This window comes from Antechinus flavipes, chromosome 5 (assembly GCF_016432865.1).
Source record: "Antechinus flavipes isolate AdamAnt ecotype Samford, QLD, Australia chromosome 5, AdamAnt_v2, whole genome shotgun sequence".
In the NCBI taxonomy this organism is placed as follows: domain Eukaryota; kingdom Metazoa; phylum Chordata; class Mammalia; order Dasyuromorphia; family Dasyuridae; genus Antechinus; species Antechinus flavipes.
The window spans coordinates 177,805,565-177,822,979 of record NC_067402.1 but is presented as its reverse complement, the minus strand read 5'-3'; the positions used below and the strand labels follow the sequence as shown (position 1 = coordinate 177,822,979).

Here is a 17,415-nt window from a genome sequence, read left to right as displayed (position 1 = left end):
AGTCCCCAGTAATTAATCTTTGATGTTTACTTTCTGTTTCTTTTGGAACAGAAATTTTCTATTGTCAAATTTTCTATTAAATTCAGTTTCTTTGCAACAAATTCCTGGAAGTCTGGGGGTTCATTGAAATCTCACCCTACCCTCTCCTTTTTTTCTCGTTGTTTAGGATTATTCTTAGTTTTGTTGGGAATGACCTGAGCCTGCATTTCAAGCTAAAGTCTTCCATTAAATCCAGGATCTCTGGCCTTTTTCTGCTTTGAGGCTAGACTGAAAATGCTAAGGATTGTTTCACTGTTATCTTTGTATGTCAGCAGCAGCTGGCTCATGACAGGCCTTTAATAAAAGATAATTGACAGTGCCATGATAAAATCAAAACACTTTAAAAGTATTTCACAGATAAATGACGTAACTTGTCCCTAAAAAGACTCACAAGAAAGGTATATGAGTGGTATTTATTTCAAATTCTTTCACTAAATCTTTACGTCTTTCAGGCGTCATCTTCCGAGTCAATTTCCTAACTTTACGAAACAAAACAAGCCCGTTCAGTCCGGCTTCGGCTCCGCCCAATTCACAACAGTCCAGAGTCAGAGGCAGCCCAATAAGCTTGTTGCTCCGCAGAGCAAAACGGCAGGCCGAACTACAACTCCCGGCGGCCCCCGCGCGGCCTCCCGCAAGCTGGACAGGGGACGGAGCCGGGGCTGTGCTGAGGTGGCAGAGGAAACGATCCCGGATGTGGCGGAGCCGGGGTAGCGGAGAAGGAGGAGAAGAGGGCTGAAGATGGACTCCTCCGAGAAGGCGGCTGCTACCTCCTCCCCTCGAGGTCGGCCGCCCCGGGGTAGACCCCCAAAGCTACAGCGCAACGCCCGCAATGGCGTGGGCAAAGGTGGGGAGAAGACCCCGCACATGGCGGCTTTGATTCTCGCGAGAGGAGGCAGTAAGGGCATCCCCCTGAAGAACATCAAGCACCTGGCGGGGGTCCCGCTGATCGGCTGGGTGCTGCGCGCAGCCCAGGACGCCGGGGTCTTTCAGAGGTGTGCATGCGCAGAGTGGGGTCCAGGCTGACGGGGAAGGGGGCTCGGGGCCGCGGGAGGTCAGCTTCCTTCCTCTGACAGCCCTTCAGGAGTGGGCGTGGAAAGGGTTTGGAATTCGAAGAATCAGGCTCCCTGGAGAAGAGGGTGACGTGGGGACAGTTTCTTACCATCTTCCCCTCACTTTATCGTCCCACTCATAAAATGGGGAGATTGGTTGGTTGTCACACTACTCTCCCCTCAGTGATGCGGGTGTCTCGAATGAATGAATGAATGAATGAACGAATGGCATTTATTGAGGTGTACTACGTTCCAAATACTGTCTACAGCAATAGGCGAATTGTTTAGAGATTCGACAAATGTTACTTAAACCTCACAATGATAAGAATGAAAAATGAGGTTCAGAAACGAATGAAAATTCCTAATTCTTAAAAAAAAAAAAAAAAAAAAAAACCTTCTAGGTTTCTTCCTGTGAGTCAGCAAAATCTAAAATGAAACCAGTGTTTATGCATAGGCGAAAGATAGGGAAGATTTTTGTACTACACAGTCTTGATGGTTTTATTATAATGTTCCTGTAAATGATTTCATCGATTAAATTTGAACATTGCCCTGTGCGGAGAACTGCCAGTGCTTTGCCCTTGGTGCAATTATAAGTCAATTCTAATCCCTGTGCCTGTTGAAAACCATCTGCTGATACTCTTGCTAGCTCTTTGAAAAAAAGCTGCACATAGATGACTAAGGGAAAAGAAGAGAATATTTCTTAGTAATTATGAATTCAATTGTCATGGCTTCAGACAATGGCAGAATTGTATGTAAATATCTCGTTGTGGGAATTTCAGTATTTCAGTTTTTTAGTGAAAAGGTGAATTGGTGTAGCGGATTGAGAGCTGTTGGTCATCCAGTCAATAAGCATTTATTATTAAATGTCTACTATGTGCCAGACACTGTTCTAAGGGCCCAGCATACAAAGAAAGACAACAAACACTTCCTGCTCTCCCGAAACTTACTGTGTAAAGGAGGAGACTACATGCAAAATAATTGCACACAAACAAGCTATATACAAAATAAAAATGGATATAATCTTAGAGAGAAGGAACTAAAGGAAAACTAGGAAAGGCTTCTTTAAGAAGGTGGGACTTACCTGAGTCTTGAAAGAAGCCAGGATGCAGTGCTAAAAATTTAGAGAGCATTTCAGGTCTGGGGAACTGCTGAAGAAAGAGCCAAGAAGCAAGCGTATAAGGTCTAACATTGATAATACCTTTCCGGGTTAGATTATGAAAGATCTTCTTTGTCAGACAGGGGATTTTATATTTGATCTGAAAGTGAAAGGAAGTCACTGGAGTTTATTGCAGTGAAGATGAGAGAGTTAATTTGGTTAGACCTTCTATTCAATAAAATCCCATGATTGAATGGAGGCTGGATTGGAGGGGAAAGAGACTTGAGGCAGGGAAACCAGGCTGTAAGCTATTGCAGTAATTCAGGTATGAGGTGACAGAGGGTGGTAACATTGTCAGAGGAAAGAAGGGGATGTATTTGAGAGATGCTACAAAGGTAAAATCAAAAGACCTTGGCAACAAGTGAAAGAAATCAAGGGTGACACTTAGGTTGTGAGTCTGGGTGACTGGGAGAATGGTAGTGCCCTCAACAGTAATAAAGAAACTAGGAAAATTTGGAGGGAAAGATGAGTTCAGTTTTGGATATGTTGAGTTTTAAGTACTCTACTGAACCTCCATTTTGAGATATATGAAAGGTAGTTGGAGATTTGAGACTAAATGTCAACAGAGAGATTAGGGTAGGATAGATAAATTTGAGAACCATCATTATATAGATCTTTAGAAGTTGCTAAGATCACCTAGTAAAGTAATATAAAAGGAGAACAGAAGAAGGCTCAGCTCCAGAGTTAAAGGGTCCCATATGGGATCGTGACCTACAGTTTAAGAAGCTGAGCTCTAGCCAATTCCTGAAGAATATATATGGCTGACCTATATGTACAAAAATATCTATAGCAGCTCTTTTCTCAGAGTAAAGAATTTGAAATTGAGGGGATGGCCATTAGTTGAGGAATGGCTGAATAAATTATGGTATAAGATTATAATGGAATATTATTGTTCAATGGGAAATGATGAGCAGGATGCTCTCAGAAAAACCTGGAAAGTCCTCCATGAACTCAAATAAAATGAAATATACTATATACAAAATAATACCAATGTTGGGGGATGATCAACTGTGAATGACTTTATTATGCTCAGCAATAATAATAATCCATGACTACTTTGAAGGACTTTTGATGAAAAATCCTGTTCATACCCAGAGAAGGAACTGATTGTATCTGAATACAGATTGAAGCATACTCTTTTTTTTCCCCCTTTATTTTTCTTGAGGGTTTTCTTTTTTGGAGGGGTGGAGATCTTTGTTTTCTTTCACAACATAACTTTTATGGAAATATTTTGTGTAACCTCATATGTGTCTTAATGAGGGGTAGGGTGAAGAGGAAAGGAGAGAATCTGAAAGTCAAAGTTTTAAAAACAAATGTAAAAATTGTTTTATATGTAATTGGAAAAAATAAAAATATTAAATATTTAAAAAAAAAAAAACAATATAAATGACAGAGTGAGTGCCAAGCAGCACTGATAGAGGAAGTTCATCATGAAATTTGTATATCATTGAAGTCATAGGCTTAGTCCCTATCTTTTTCTCAACCTTTTAATATGTTTGAATTCTACACCTGGTTCTGTACCTGGCATTTTGAGTTAGTGCTTGAAAAATATTTGTTCATTAAATGAATTCAAGTGGTTTATAAAGGTGCTCTTAACAGTGGAAGTTCCTTACCCAGCAACTCCCTAAACTAATGATACACAGGCCCAGTCTCTTTCCCTGTTAGAGATAATAAATTATATAGAAAGAATAGAAATATACATAAATTCACAGAAGAAAAAAATCCAAGAAAAAGACTAAAGGGATAAATGCAAACTGTGACTTCAAATGTTTTTATAAAACTGCACCAAGTTTGGGTAACAAGCAAAACATGCCCCAAATTAGGGCCATTCAAAAGTGGAACAGAATATCTTAATCTTTTCTTGGGGGGGGAGGGGAGGGAAAGAGGGTTGCATAACTGTGGATTGGGTATATTATAGAGAGGATTTATATAGCTGGGAGTAGGTGGCTTGTGTAAATCTTGGAATTTTAGAACTGGAAGGAACCTTAGCATTTACTCCAAACCTGATTTTGCAGTTGAGGTTTCAAAAGATGAAAGTGATTTATGGAAGAAATGCATCACCAGTTACAGAGCTGAGACCCCAACAGTCAAGGCTCTAAATACATACTGATTTCTGCTGTTTTGTAATTTTGTCTACCTTTATTAATAATACCGTATCTCAGAGCAACTTTTAGAAATGTTTTCTTTTCTCCTCTTGGCCTCACCTGGAACTTCCTACATTTAGCAGATAATAATAACAATGATTGACTTTGAAATGCTTTGTGCCTCACTTATATCATTTGAGCTTTAAAGCAAAAAGTAAGACAGATACTATAGAAATCCCACTTTATAGATAAGAAAGCTGTAGCCCTGGTCAGATTTCTAACCATTGTCAGAAGAATGAAATTTTAATCCAGGTCTTATCTGACTCTACATTCCACACCTCATTCAATACCTTATCTTGAATCTTGCTTCCAACTTCACTGTAATTGAAGTAGTCTACTTTTCCACAATCCCCTTCTTCTATTACTCAGAACTTCCCAGGATCTTGATCCATTTCTTCCTTTTGCTCATTGTTCACAGCATAAAAGTTATTTCTATTTTTCAACGTTATATTATTAATCTGTTTATTCCCATCTTCTCTGGGATATTATTCCAGCATTCACCCATCTCTCAGGGAAAGCAATTTGTTTTTGTGAGGGAAGAGTATTCAATTCCAAGTTAAAGGTCTTGAGTTCAAATCCTAGCTGTACTGGACCCACCCATCCTTTCATTGCTCTATGACCTGGGCAAGTCATTTAATAATAACCTCTTTAGGCCTCAGTTGTCTTATTTGTAAAATGAAAGAGTTGAATTAAATTCTAGGGTCCCTTCCAATTCTAAATCTATATCATGGGACTCTAATTTGTTTGCCTGTAGGTATGCTCAAGTCTCCAATCCTTCCTTTAAAGTAAAAAAAAAAAATTCCCTTAACCTATATTCCATCTGGTTATTGTTTCATCTTTCTTCCACTTTACATTATTTCATGTTTTGAAAACCTTCTGTATCTAATGTTTCTACTTCTTTGACAGTTTTTCTCCTAAACCCTTTCCAAAAGACCCCTCCATCCCCTTTTTTGTAGAAGGGGTTAGCTGTGAATATAGCACACTACATAGAATGTATGTTGGTTAATGTGGCCAAACTGCTTTTTTACCCTTATTTAATTAATTATTTATTCATATATTTAATTCTTAATATATTTAATAAGAGGCATACCTCTTATTTCCTGGAGAGAGGGAAAGAAAGGGATGCAGGAAAATGTCAGTATTCTAAACTTAAAAGGTATCAATAAAAAATTTTTAAAATTAGAACAGATATTTCTCCAAAGGTCATGAATGACCTAAAAGTCCAATCCAATGGCTCTTTTTTAATCATTGACTTTGACTTTTTTTCTATTTTTGAAAGCACTGTTGTATTTTTATGAAAACTTTCTCCTCCTTTAGCTGCAGAAACACCAATTGTTTAGTTTTCCTACCTCTCTCATCATGCCTTTTTCACTTTCTCTTTGCTTGAAGCATCCAATCTTAACTTCCTCTCAGAGAAGAATGGCTGGAGCATTGAATTTGGAGCCAGAAACTTGGGTTTGGATTCTACCTTATATCTATGACAGAATCAATTTCCTCATCCACAAAATGAGGAGAGTAATCTTTGCTTTGGGACAGAAAGATAATTCAGTTAGATAGAGCTCCAGGCCTGGAGTCAAGAAAACCTGAGTTCAAATGTGATTTCAGATATTTACTAGCTATGTGACCTTGGGCAAGTCACTTAACCCTATTTGCCTTAATTCAGTGAAGAAAGAAATGGCAAACTCTAGAATCTTTACTAAGAAATTCCCATGGATATTCTGGTTTGTGGAATTAGAAAGGATTGAGAACAATTGAACAATATTTATTTAACTAATATGATTGCTAAGAGGAAAGCATTTTACAGGTTGGTGTTTCATAAGTATAGTACTTTGTCCATCTATCTACACTCTCTCCCTTGTCAGTTTCAGGTTTTTCCTCATACCTTCAATTACCACCTTTATGCCAGGGGCTCCCAAATTGGTATGTTCAGCCCTGACCTCTTTTCTGAATTCTAGACTTAAAAAACCTGAACATCTACCTGTATGTCCCAGCTTAAACTCTACATGTCTAAAACTGAATTTGCCATCTTAATCCTCCTTCCCCAAAACGTGTTTCTTTTCATTTATTTAATTTATGTTTCCTCCTCCCCTTCCATCCCTGCGTTGAGAAGACACATGGGAAGTTATACAAAATATTTCCCATACAAATCATGTTGTGAAAGAAAACATAGATCTATACCTCCACCTCCCCTCCCCCCAAAAAAGTATGCTTCAATGTGCATTAATCAGTTCTTTTTCTGAGTATAGATGGCATTTTTCATCATAAATCCTTCAGAGTAGTCTTGCTGAGAATAGCAAAGTTATTCACAGCTGATAATCCCACAACATTCCTATTACTTTCTACACAGTACATTTCATTTTGCTTAGACTCATGAAGACTTTCTAAGTTTTTCTGAGAGCATTCTGCTTATCATTTCTTACAGAACAATTTATATTCCATCATAATTTCTTATTGAGAAAAGAATTGTTATAAATATTTTTGTGCATATAAGTCCTTTTCCTTTTTTTTTTTTTTAAATCTTTTGGGATGCATCCTAAGAGTGACATTTTTTAATTTCCCTTTGGCATAGTTCCAAATTAGTCTACAGAATAGTTGAATCGGTTCACAGTTCCATCAACAATGCATTAATGTCTCATTTTCCCCACATTTCCACCAGCGTTTGTCATTTTCCTTTTCTGGCCCATTAGCTAGTCTAGTAGGTATGAATTAGTACTTCAGAATTATTTTAATTTACATTTCTCCAATCAATAGTGAGGTAGAGTATTTTTCTCATGTGGCCATAAATAGCTTGATTAGTTCACCTGTATTTCTTTTCATTTAATTATTTCTCTCTGTGGTGTCAATATTTATTCAGCCTCAGAAGTTTAAAACCTTAGACTAGTAATTGACTCCTTCTCCCTCCTAAACCTATAAGTGCCATTCCATTACCAATTGATTGCCTCTCTGTAGTATCTTTGACATTAAGCCCTCTTCTCTCTTCCCCCTGCCACCACCCTATTTCTGGCCTTCCTTAATACTCTCTTCAACAGTTAATAATACATTACTAATAGGTCTTCCCCACTTTTTTTCCCACCTCTCCATCTCACACCTTTCCAAATCCATGCTTCACCTTATTACCAAAATAATTTTTCTTATTCATATATCATATAACTCATTAGCTCAATAATTTTTAGTGGCTGTCAACCAAATAAACCTTAGATTTCTGCCATAGTCTTGTCCACGCTACCTTTTCAGGCTTATTTCAAATTACTGCTTTTTACAGACTGTGCATGCCAGCCTAGTAGGACTACTTTCTACTCCCCAAATTATATCCTGTGATCTCTTGACTCTACTCCTTCCTCACACTGTCCACTAAGCTTAGTATGTCTTTCCTATTGAATTCCTACTCCTTAACACCCAATTTAAATGTCTCTTCTCTTTTGTAAAGACTTCTAATTTTCTATGGCTGGTAATAACTTTTCAGATCTTAAATGGCACATTATCATGTTTTATATATATATATATATATATATTATATATATGTAATCTCCTTATTTGTGTCATCCCCATACTAGATTGTATGCTCTATGAGGCCTGGCATCCTATCTTATTTAAACTTGGTATGTTCCCTAGTGTCTAGCATAGTACTCTACACACCATAAAAACTTAATAAATTGTTATTGAATGAACCATAGCCCAAATTATTGCTATAGCTTTTTGCTATTGGCAGTTGCCTAACCCTACTTTAGAGAGAAACAAATAACTTATTTAACCAGTTAAAGCAATGGAAGTTCAGAGGTTGAAAGGAAGTGTTTATTTTTCCCCCTTTACTAGTGTTTTTGAGTTGGTTGAACCTCCCAAAACAACAGTTCTCTAAAGGAAGTTAAGAATAGAGCCAAGCAAAAATAGGAGCTGAAGCTAAAAGATATGAAAGTGTTTGAAGTGTGAATTGGAGAGATAAGAGAATAAATGTATCATCCCTTTTATAACTACAGCTGAGAGTAAATGGAGTATTAAGGAATCCCAGAGTAGGAAGAGGTCTCAGAACCATTTTTCAACTACTTTTCTGAAGAGAAATTTCAATATCTTACCTGATAAGTAGTTGAAAAATAATAATGTTTAAAGAAAGTCAAGTAAAAGGCAGACCACTTCTTCAGTGGCAGCCCATTCAATCCATTTTTGGACAGTTCTTTTTGGAAAATATTTTCCTTACATTAAGCCTAAAATTGCCTTACTTCAACTCATTTTTCATAATTTTCTAAGTACAGGAACATATCTAACCTCTCTTCCAAATGATGAATTGCAAATATTTGAAGATGGCCATCAGGCTTCCTTTCCCTTCCTTTTTTCTTCACTCTTCTTTTTCAGGTTCTTCATCCCAGTTCCTTCATTTTATCCTTATACTGCCCACCATCCTGATGAATAATATTAGAACTAGAAAAAAGGACATATCATCTTATTGCCTTATTTTGCAAATGAGGAAACTGAATTTCAGGAAAATGATTTTACCCAAGGCCACTGACCTGTCTGTAGTAGAGTTAATATTGAAGCAATCCTAAAATGTAAATTTAATAGTGCCTAATGTATCCTGAATTTTAATGGAATGGATTTTTTCATATCGTTGAAGTTTAATCCTTTAAGTCCTAAAGCATTTTTTTTTTAACTTTCTGATATAAATCTTTCTAAAATGCTATGTATACATCCCTGGCTTAAAAGAGAATACAATAAATATAGTAGTTTTTAAACTTGAGGAGGGCAAATCCTGTCTCTGACACATTCTAGCTGTGCAACCTCAAGCAAGTCATTTAATTTCTAAATGCTGATTGGCAACTCTTAAGACTCGTAAGTCACAGAGTTGCCCATGATAATCTTCAAGGACTTTTCATATTAGTAGTCCCTACCCTGATAAAATTATATAGAGAGTTTTTTAAAAAATCATTCTCAAAGTTATCTCTGTTGTTAGGGGCTCTCTTCTTCAGTTATCCTAAGCAAAGTTATAATTATCAATTTATGTCATATTAATTTCTAAATGTTGGAGTGGGACTAAGGACATTAAGATTCATCCCAGCAATATTCAGGCAAGGTAACCAGGCAAGTAGAAAAAGAAGAGTGACAAGATGTAACTAGATTTAGAAAGAGGTTTTTTGTTAATAAGGTTAAACCTTGATTCAAAATATATTTCTTCCTTATTAAGGACAGCACCCTTAGAAGAATCCTTATATCTGCCATAAAACTTGGAATGCAAAAATTATGGGATTTGCTTCCAACCCTCAGAACATGTTAAGGAATAGGCTTTATGAATTCTGGCAAGAAAGGTGATGTGATACATGAGAAGTCATGGAAAGCATGTGAAGGGTGTTTCACCTTTATCCTTTAATTTCTTGGCTCCACATCTCTTAGGCAGAGGAGCGGGAGCCAATACCTTCTGCCTTTTTTTTCATCCTTTTATCTTTCTGTGTGTGTGCACATCTCTCTCTCTCCATCTTTGTCTGTCTCTCTCCCTCCCTTTTTCTGGTTTACAGTTGGAAGGCTTATGTGACCCTATATCAAAGTAGACCTTACTGCTATCAGATGCAACAGAGGTCACCCTTTGTTTTCAAGGCTATGCCAGAAGAACATGTGCTGTTCTGGCAGATTCTACTGTGCCAAAAATGCTTTGACTAGGATCCCAGCAAACTAAGTTCAGATAGGCTGGTCATTTAGTGATGAATTTCTTGGCCATGGCAGCCCATGAACAAAGAAAAATGAAATTTCTGCCGGACAACAAGGTAGCACAATGGAGAAAGCACTGGGTCTGGAATCAGGAAGACTTGATTTCAAATTTGACCTCAGACACTTACTAGCTGTGTGACCCTGGACAAGCCATTTAACCCTATTTACCTGTTTCTTCATCTGTAAAATGAGCTGAAGAAGGAAATGGCAAACCATTCTATCATCTCTGCTAAGAAAATCTCAAAACGCAGTAGGATCACAAAGAATGAAACATGACAGAAATGACTAATAATAACAACAGACTATAATAATCTGTTTCATTTTTGATGGTGAAGATGGCAGAAAGTAGGATAAATGATGCCCCATCACATAGTTTTTTGATTTGTTTATGTGTTTATGTATGTGTTTAGATCATCTATAAATTTTACTTTAGTTATTGACACTCTGGATGTGAGATCTTTTATACAATGAACAATGAGTGGACATACTACTGGAGGAAGAGAATTAGATTTATCTTGACGTTCTTGCTATAAATAAAACCAGAAGAGAGAAAAAGTCAATAAATTGAAGGACAGCTCATGTTAGTATTGTAGTTGATTTTATCATGTACCCAAAGGCAGCAAAAATCATTATTTTCAGGAGACACTCATTTAGTTTGTTCACGTTAAGTATTTGTAAAAAGATACTAGAAAATAAAAAAGAAATAAAATTATCACATAAAATAATCACAAATTACGTGCCAATATCTATTTCAGAGAATAAAGTAATAGAACTTTGAAGAATACCATAATGTCCTCTGAAATTTTAGGATTCTTCTTTCTTTCTGATTTTTAATAGTATTTTATTCTTCAAAATAACTGCAAATATAGTTTTCAACATCCATCTTTATGAAATCTTAGGTTCCATATTTTTTTCACTCTCTTCCTTCCTCTCCCTTCCCAAGACACCCAGGAATTCAATAGGTTAAACATGCAATTCTTATTCTTTTATTGATATCTTTCATCTTTTTTTTTTTTTTTTTACAAAATGATCAATAAAATTTATTTTAAAAAATCATAGAACCTAACAAAAAATATTTTTTTAAAAGATAAGTGGCATTTTTTTTTGTATTTTTAAGAGCAGAGAAAAATGAATATAGTGGAGGAATAATTAATAAAATTTAAATTTTAACTATTATAGACAACATAGACCTCAGAAAAGTGTGTAATAACAGCAATGCATTTTATTTTGTCAAATTTATATGCTGGAAACAATATTCTTCCCTTCTACTTGTTGATTCCTGGGACAGAGAGATACTAAATCCTATCTATAATCTGTATCTTATGATGCCTTTTGTCTTTATATCACAATCATATACCATCAACCCCCACCAGATTGAACCCTCTTGTTGCCAAAAAACACAACAATAGTTGCTATAGAAAACAATATCACATGTGTCATTGTGAATCCTATTTTTCCTAATAGCCTCCTACTTCTCTGCCATGTAGCGAATCGTATTTCTTTAATTTAGTGACTTTCATTTGTTTTTCCATAATTCAAAGTTAATTTTGCTTTTAGTGATTTTTTCATTTATATCATTTTAATCATTTTATATAATTCCTTTGGTTATTTTATTCTGTTCTACATGAGTTCATGCAGATCCTCCCACATTTTTCTAAATTCTTCATATTCATCATTTCATACAGCAGAATTTTATTTCATTACTATAATTTTTTCATGCACCCCCTAGTTTGCACTCATTCATTTAGTTTACAATTTTTTACTACCACACTATATACCTATCACTATGTTGGTATATTTGGGGGAATGGGAAGTTTTGGAGAAGATTGACTTCCTTGGGATAGTTGTGGTTGTCCTAGAAGGAGAAGGGATGTGGAGTGTTTGGTCACTTTTCTTACATGATATTAATTGAAATACAGAATAGTTGGGCCACTTCAGTTACCATAGTATATTCTGTCATGCTCAAAAAACTTTGAGCAGAAGCTACTCTTTCTTTTTAGTCATCTATGCCAGTTCATCTGAGGTAAAGTGAAATCTTGGAGTTATTTTTATTTTCAGGTTATTAGACTTAATAATTTGGTTACTGTTAAGAATACTATTACCCAGAAAATACATCTTTGCCAAGTCTTATTAAATATTTCTTTGTCTCTTGATCAAAATCATCTCTGTTTTCATCTTTTTGTCCACTGCCTAAAATTCTCAGAAATTACTGACTAAGAGGATATCAATCCTTCCCAGAACTGTGATGTAACAGAGCACTGTTTATATTTGTATTTGATAGCCATTTGTTGCCTCATGCTTTTGTTTACAAGTTGCAACCATAATAATGTTATTTGGGCCTATATCCTTCTTTAATTGACTTAAATGAACCTAACATAATTGGAGAAATTCAAGCATGTTATTATTTACCACTCAGCACTAATGACTATGAAGAAGAAGAAGAATGAATTTCTAACAAACAAATGATTGGAGGTGAAAAATGAAGAAAAATAAGACTTATTTCCTAGACAGTACAATAGGTTGAAGGAGAGTCTCCAAGTGAGGAAATCAGTCTTCTAGCACCTATATATGTGATTCTAAGTAAGTGACTTGTCAGTGTCCTAAGCATCTTTATGAGTTACAGATGTGCAATTATAGGTGAGTTTTGTGAGGCACCAAAGAAGCAGTATTCCCAAGACTGATGAAATCACAAGTCTAAGTAAAAAAGAACAATTTAAAAATTAATCTACTAATTAGTCTTCCCACTCTTAATGTTGTCTAGGTCTTAAGCCTCAACATGTACTTCAAGGCTTTGTGATTTTGTCAGGATGGACTCTCCACCAACAGATTATAGCAACTTGATTGCCTTTGAAAGTTGCTGTGGTTGAAAAATTAATCATCTAGTGGCTAACATTGTGATAACCCTCTCTAATTTTACCTGGATCAATCCTTAGGTGACATACATAATTCAAAACTGGGCCTTCTTATACTCAAAACCTTCAAGTCAAGTTGCTTTTATAACAAATCTTTATTGTTAAAGCTGTGTTGATGAATTTGAGTTCTGAATAACATTTCTATTTTATAATTGATTTCATTTTAACTAATATTGTCAATTAATTATTACCAGACACATGTCTATGGAATATAATAAAGTTCAATTCAACACACACTTCTTAAAGTCTTACTTCATGCTAGACATTATATGAGTCCCAGCAAAGAAAACAAAACAAAGAAAAGAAAACAAAAAAATAGCCTTCTGTGTAGGCAGTTTCATGCTATTGGAGGGATACAATAGTTATGCAGAGAAGTTAGTACCTGATCATTTAAGGAGGGGAAAAAGGAATAAGTAAGGGAATCAGCAGAGGCCTGCCATGGAGATGGCACATTTATTGAGCCCTGAAAGAAGCTACTGAGCTAAGACACAGAAATGAAGAGGAATTTGAAGATATTTTAGAAAAAGAAAAGAACACTAGTAACTGGAGGAGTCAGGAAAGTCCTTTTAGAGGAGGTGGAATTTGAGCTAAGTATTCCAGGAGATAGGAAGGAGAGCCTTGCTGGCAAGAGGAACAGCTTCTTCAACAGCACAGAGATGGGATATGGGACATAAAAAGTACTCTTAGTTTGACTAAACTATAGAATGTATAAGGAGCAGTAAGAAAAAAAAGGATTTTTTCCTATTTCCTAAAGCTCCAGATTGTAAGGAACTTTAAGGGTTTTATATTTTATCCTAGAGGTAAGAGCAGCATAGTTAGATCTTTGATTTAGGAAAATCATTTTGGTAGCTGTACAGAGGATGGATTAGAGAGGGGAAGAATCAAAAGCAAAGACACTAACTCGGGGCTAGAAGTAGGGAATTCTTATAGTATTCCAGGAATGTAATGATGGCTTGAATTAGAATTTTTCCTGACTTTCTAACCCAATTGATATATTTATTCTTTTCAAAGTAATCCGTACTTGGATACAGGTCATAGTCCCAGGTCAGTTCCAGGGTAAAGATGAGCTTATGGCCAAAATGGAGTTAGGACTCTTTTCTAGAACAGAAAAGAGTGTTTGTGGTCACTCAGAGATCAGAGCACAGTCCAGGACAGTAGTGAACACCACTCCTTATATCATACCACCTTGGAAGGACTGAAAACTTACAAGTTCTTACAAATATCTCTAAAAATCAGTGCATCCTCCACCCCAAAGCAAAGCCCTACTTTAACAAAGAATTAAAAGTCAAGTAATAGGCTGGATAAATAAACAGACAATAGAAAAAAAAAAAATTCTTACCATAGATAATTACTATGGTGACAAGGAAGATCAAAACACACTCAGAAGAAGATAACAAAGTCAAACCTCCTGCATCCAAAGCCTCCAAAAAATATGAATTTGTCTCAGGCCATGAAAGAGGTCAAAAAGGATTTCAAGAAGAGAAATGAGAATCATGCAAGACTCTCGTGAAAAGAGAATGAACAGCTTGGTAAAGGACACAGACACATACACACACTAAAAAAAAAAGCCTTAAAAACAGACTAAACCAAATGGTAAAGAAATACAAAAAACTAATGAGGAGAAGTATGACTTAAAAAACAGAGTTGACTAAATGGAAAAATAAAAAATCCCTTTAAGAAAATGGCTCCTTTAAAAGTAGACTTAGACAAATAGAAAAAGAGGCAAAAAAACTCACTGAAGAACCCTAAATTCCTTTAAAATTAGAATTGAACAATGGAAACTGATGGCTTTATGAGAAATCAAGAAATAATCAAACAAAACCAAAAGAATGAAAAAATAGAAAACAATGTGAAATGTCTCATTGGAAAAACAAGTGACCTGGAAAATAGATCTAGACAAGATAATTTATAAATTATTGAACAATGGAAAAAGTGGTAAGGGGTAGTAAGTGAACCTTACTTTCATCCAAATTGATTCAAAGAGGGAATAATATACAAAATCAATTGGATATAGAAATATATCTTACCTTACAAGAAAGTGGGAGGAAGAAGTAATCAGAGAAGGGGGAAATAGAAGGGAGAACAATTGAGGCAGGGAGGTAGTCAGAAGCAAAATACTTGTGAGGAGAGAGAATAGAATAAACAAGGACTATAGGATGGAGAAAAATACACATTATGATAGTAACTGAAAAAATTTTTTTTTTAAATTTTTATTTAATAATTACTTTATATTGACACTCGTTTCTGTTCCGATTTTTTTTTCCCTCTCTCCCTCCACCCCCTCCCCTAGATGGCAAGCAGTCCTTTATATGTTGGATATGTTGCAGTATATCCTAGATACAATATATGTTTGCAGAACCGAACAGTTCTCTTGTTGCATAGGGAGAATTGGATTCAGAAGGTATAAATTACCCGGGAAGAAAAACAAAAATGCAGATAGTTCACATTCGTTTCCCAGTGTTCTTTCTTTGGGTGTAGCTGCTTTTGTCCGTCATTTATCAATTGAAACTCAGGTCTCTTTGTCAAAGAAATCCACTTCCATCAAAATATGTCCTCATACAATATCGTTGTCGAAGTGTATAATGATCTCCTGGTTCTGCTCATTAACTGAAAAAATTTTGAAGCAAGTTTCTCTGATAAAGGCCTCATAAACATATAGAGAAATGAGTCAAATTTATAAAAATAAAAACCATTCCCCAATCGACAAGTGATCAAAAGGTGAATAATTTTCAGATAAAATAATCAAAGCTCTCTGTAGGCTTGTGAAAAAAATGCTTTAACTCACTGTTGATTGAAGAAATGCAAATTAAAAGAATTCTGAGTTAATTAGATAGAAAAGGAAAATGATAAATGGAGGGGATGGGGAAAATGAGACATTAATGAAGTGTTCATAGAGCTGTGAACTGATTATTCTGTAGAGCAATTTGGAACTATATACAAAAGGCTGTAAAACTATGCACACCCTTTGACTTAAATTATGCTATTTCTAAGTATGTATCCCAAAAGAGAAAAATAAAAACAAAAAGAAAAATGATCTAAATATTTATAGCAGCTCTTTTCTGGCAACAAAGAATTGAAAATTGAGGAGATGCCCATCAATTGAGGAATGACTGAACAAATGGTAGTATGTAATTATGATAGAATGTTATTGTGGTATAAGAAATGATGAGCAGATCAGAAAAACCTGGAAAGTTCTCCATGAGCTCAAGAAAAGTGAAATGTACTGTGTACATAGTAATAGCAAAATTGTGGGATCAGCTGTGAATGATTTTGCTCTTCTCGGCAATACAACTATACAAGATTACTCTGAAGGATTTATGATGAAAAATGCTATGCACACCTAGAAAAAGAATTTTGATTATCTCTGAATATAGATTGAAGCATATATTTTTTTAAACTTTTTTTCCTTGAGGTTTTTGGTTGGCTTTTTTGTTTTTGGAGAGGTTTTTTGGTAGGGGGGATGTGTGTTCTTTTGCAACATTACTTATAGAATGTTTTACACAACTTCACATGGGCCTTCTCAATAGGAGAGTATAGGGAGGAAGAGGGAGAATCTGGAACTCAAAATTTCAAAAACAGATGAAAAAAGATTGTTTTGCATGTAACTAGGAAAATAAAAACTTTCTTTTAAAAAAGAAAGGAAGAAAGAAATGAGCAGGATGCTCTTTGAAAAACCTGAAAAGGCTTCTGTGAGATGATACAAAGTGAAATGTACTATGTACAAAGTAACAGCCATATTATAAAATAATCCGCTGTGATTGATTTAGCTATTCTCAGCAATAAAGTAATCCAAGTCAAAGGATTATGATAAATGATATCCATACCCAGAGAAAGAACTGATAATGTCTGAACACATATTGAAGCACATTTTATTTAACTTTATTTTTCTAGAGGTTTTTTTTTTTTTTTTGTTTTGGGGGGTTTTTTTGTCAGTGTTCTCTTTCACAACATGATTGTTATGGAAATGTTTTACATGACTACACATGTATAATCTATATTGAGTTGCTTGCCTTCTCAATGGAAGAAGAAAAGAAAGGAGAGAATTTGGAATTCAAAAAAGCTTTTTAAATGAATATCAAAAATTGGTTTTTTACATGCAGCTGAGGAAAAACAAAATGCTAACTAAATTTAATAAAGGAAAAGAGAAGATGCAAAAAGTAGAACTCGGATATGGTTTCATTTAATTGTTTTTTAAAGTGCAATATTGAAATCATCACAAGTGATTAATATTGCTAAATTACTGCTTGAATTTTAATCATTGATTGTCAGTGAACAAAATATTGCAACCTGTCAGTCAAAAAATAAAGAAGAAGAAGAAACTTTCTAACAATCAGAATGATCCATAAGCAGAATGAATGGATGGGCTCCTCTGTCGTAGAAATGTTCAGACAAAAGTTGGATGAGGACTTGTTAATTATATTGTA

At 35.2% G+C, this 17,415-nt stretch overlaps 1 protein-coding gene across 1 annotated transcript in view; it reads left to right on the top strand.

The window, feature by feature from the left end:
• The first annotated feature begins 688 nt into the window (after positions 1-688).
• Positions 689-17,415, top strand: part of CMAS (cytidine monophosphate N-acetylneuraminic acid synthetase) — a 39,749-nt gene continuing 23,022 nt past the window's right edge. The window contains exon 1 of the mRNA XM_051963416.1: positions 689-1,031. Coding sequence (XP_051819376.1) covers positions 778-1,031 — 254 coding nt within the window. The 5' untranslated portion in view covers positions 689-777. The remainder of the gene's footprint in view (positions 1,032-17,415) is intronic.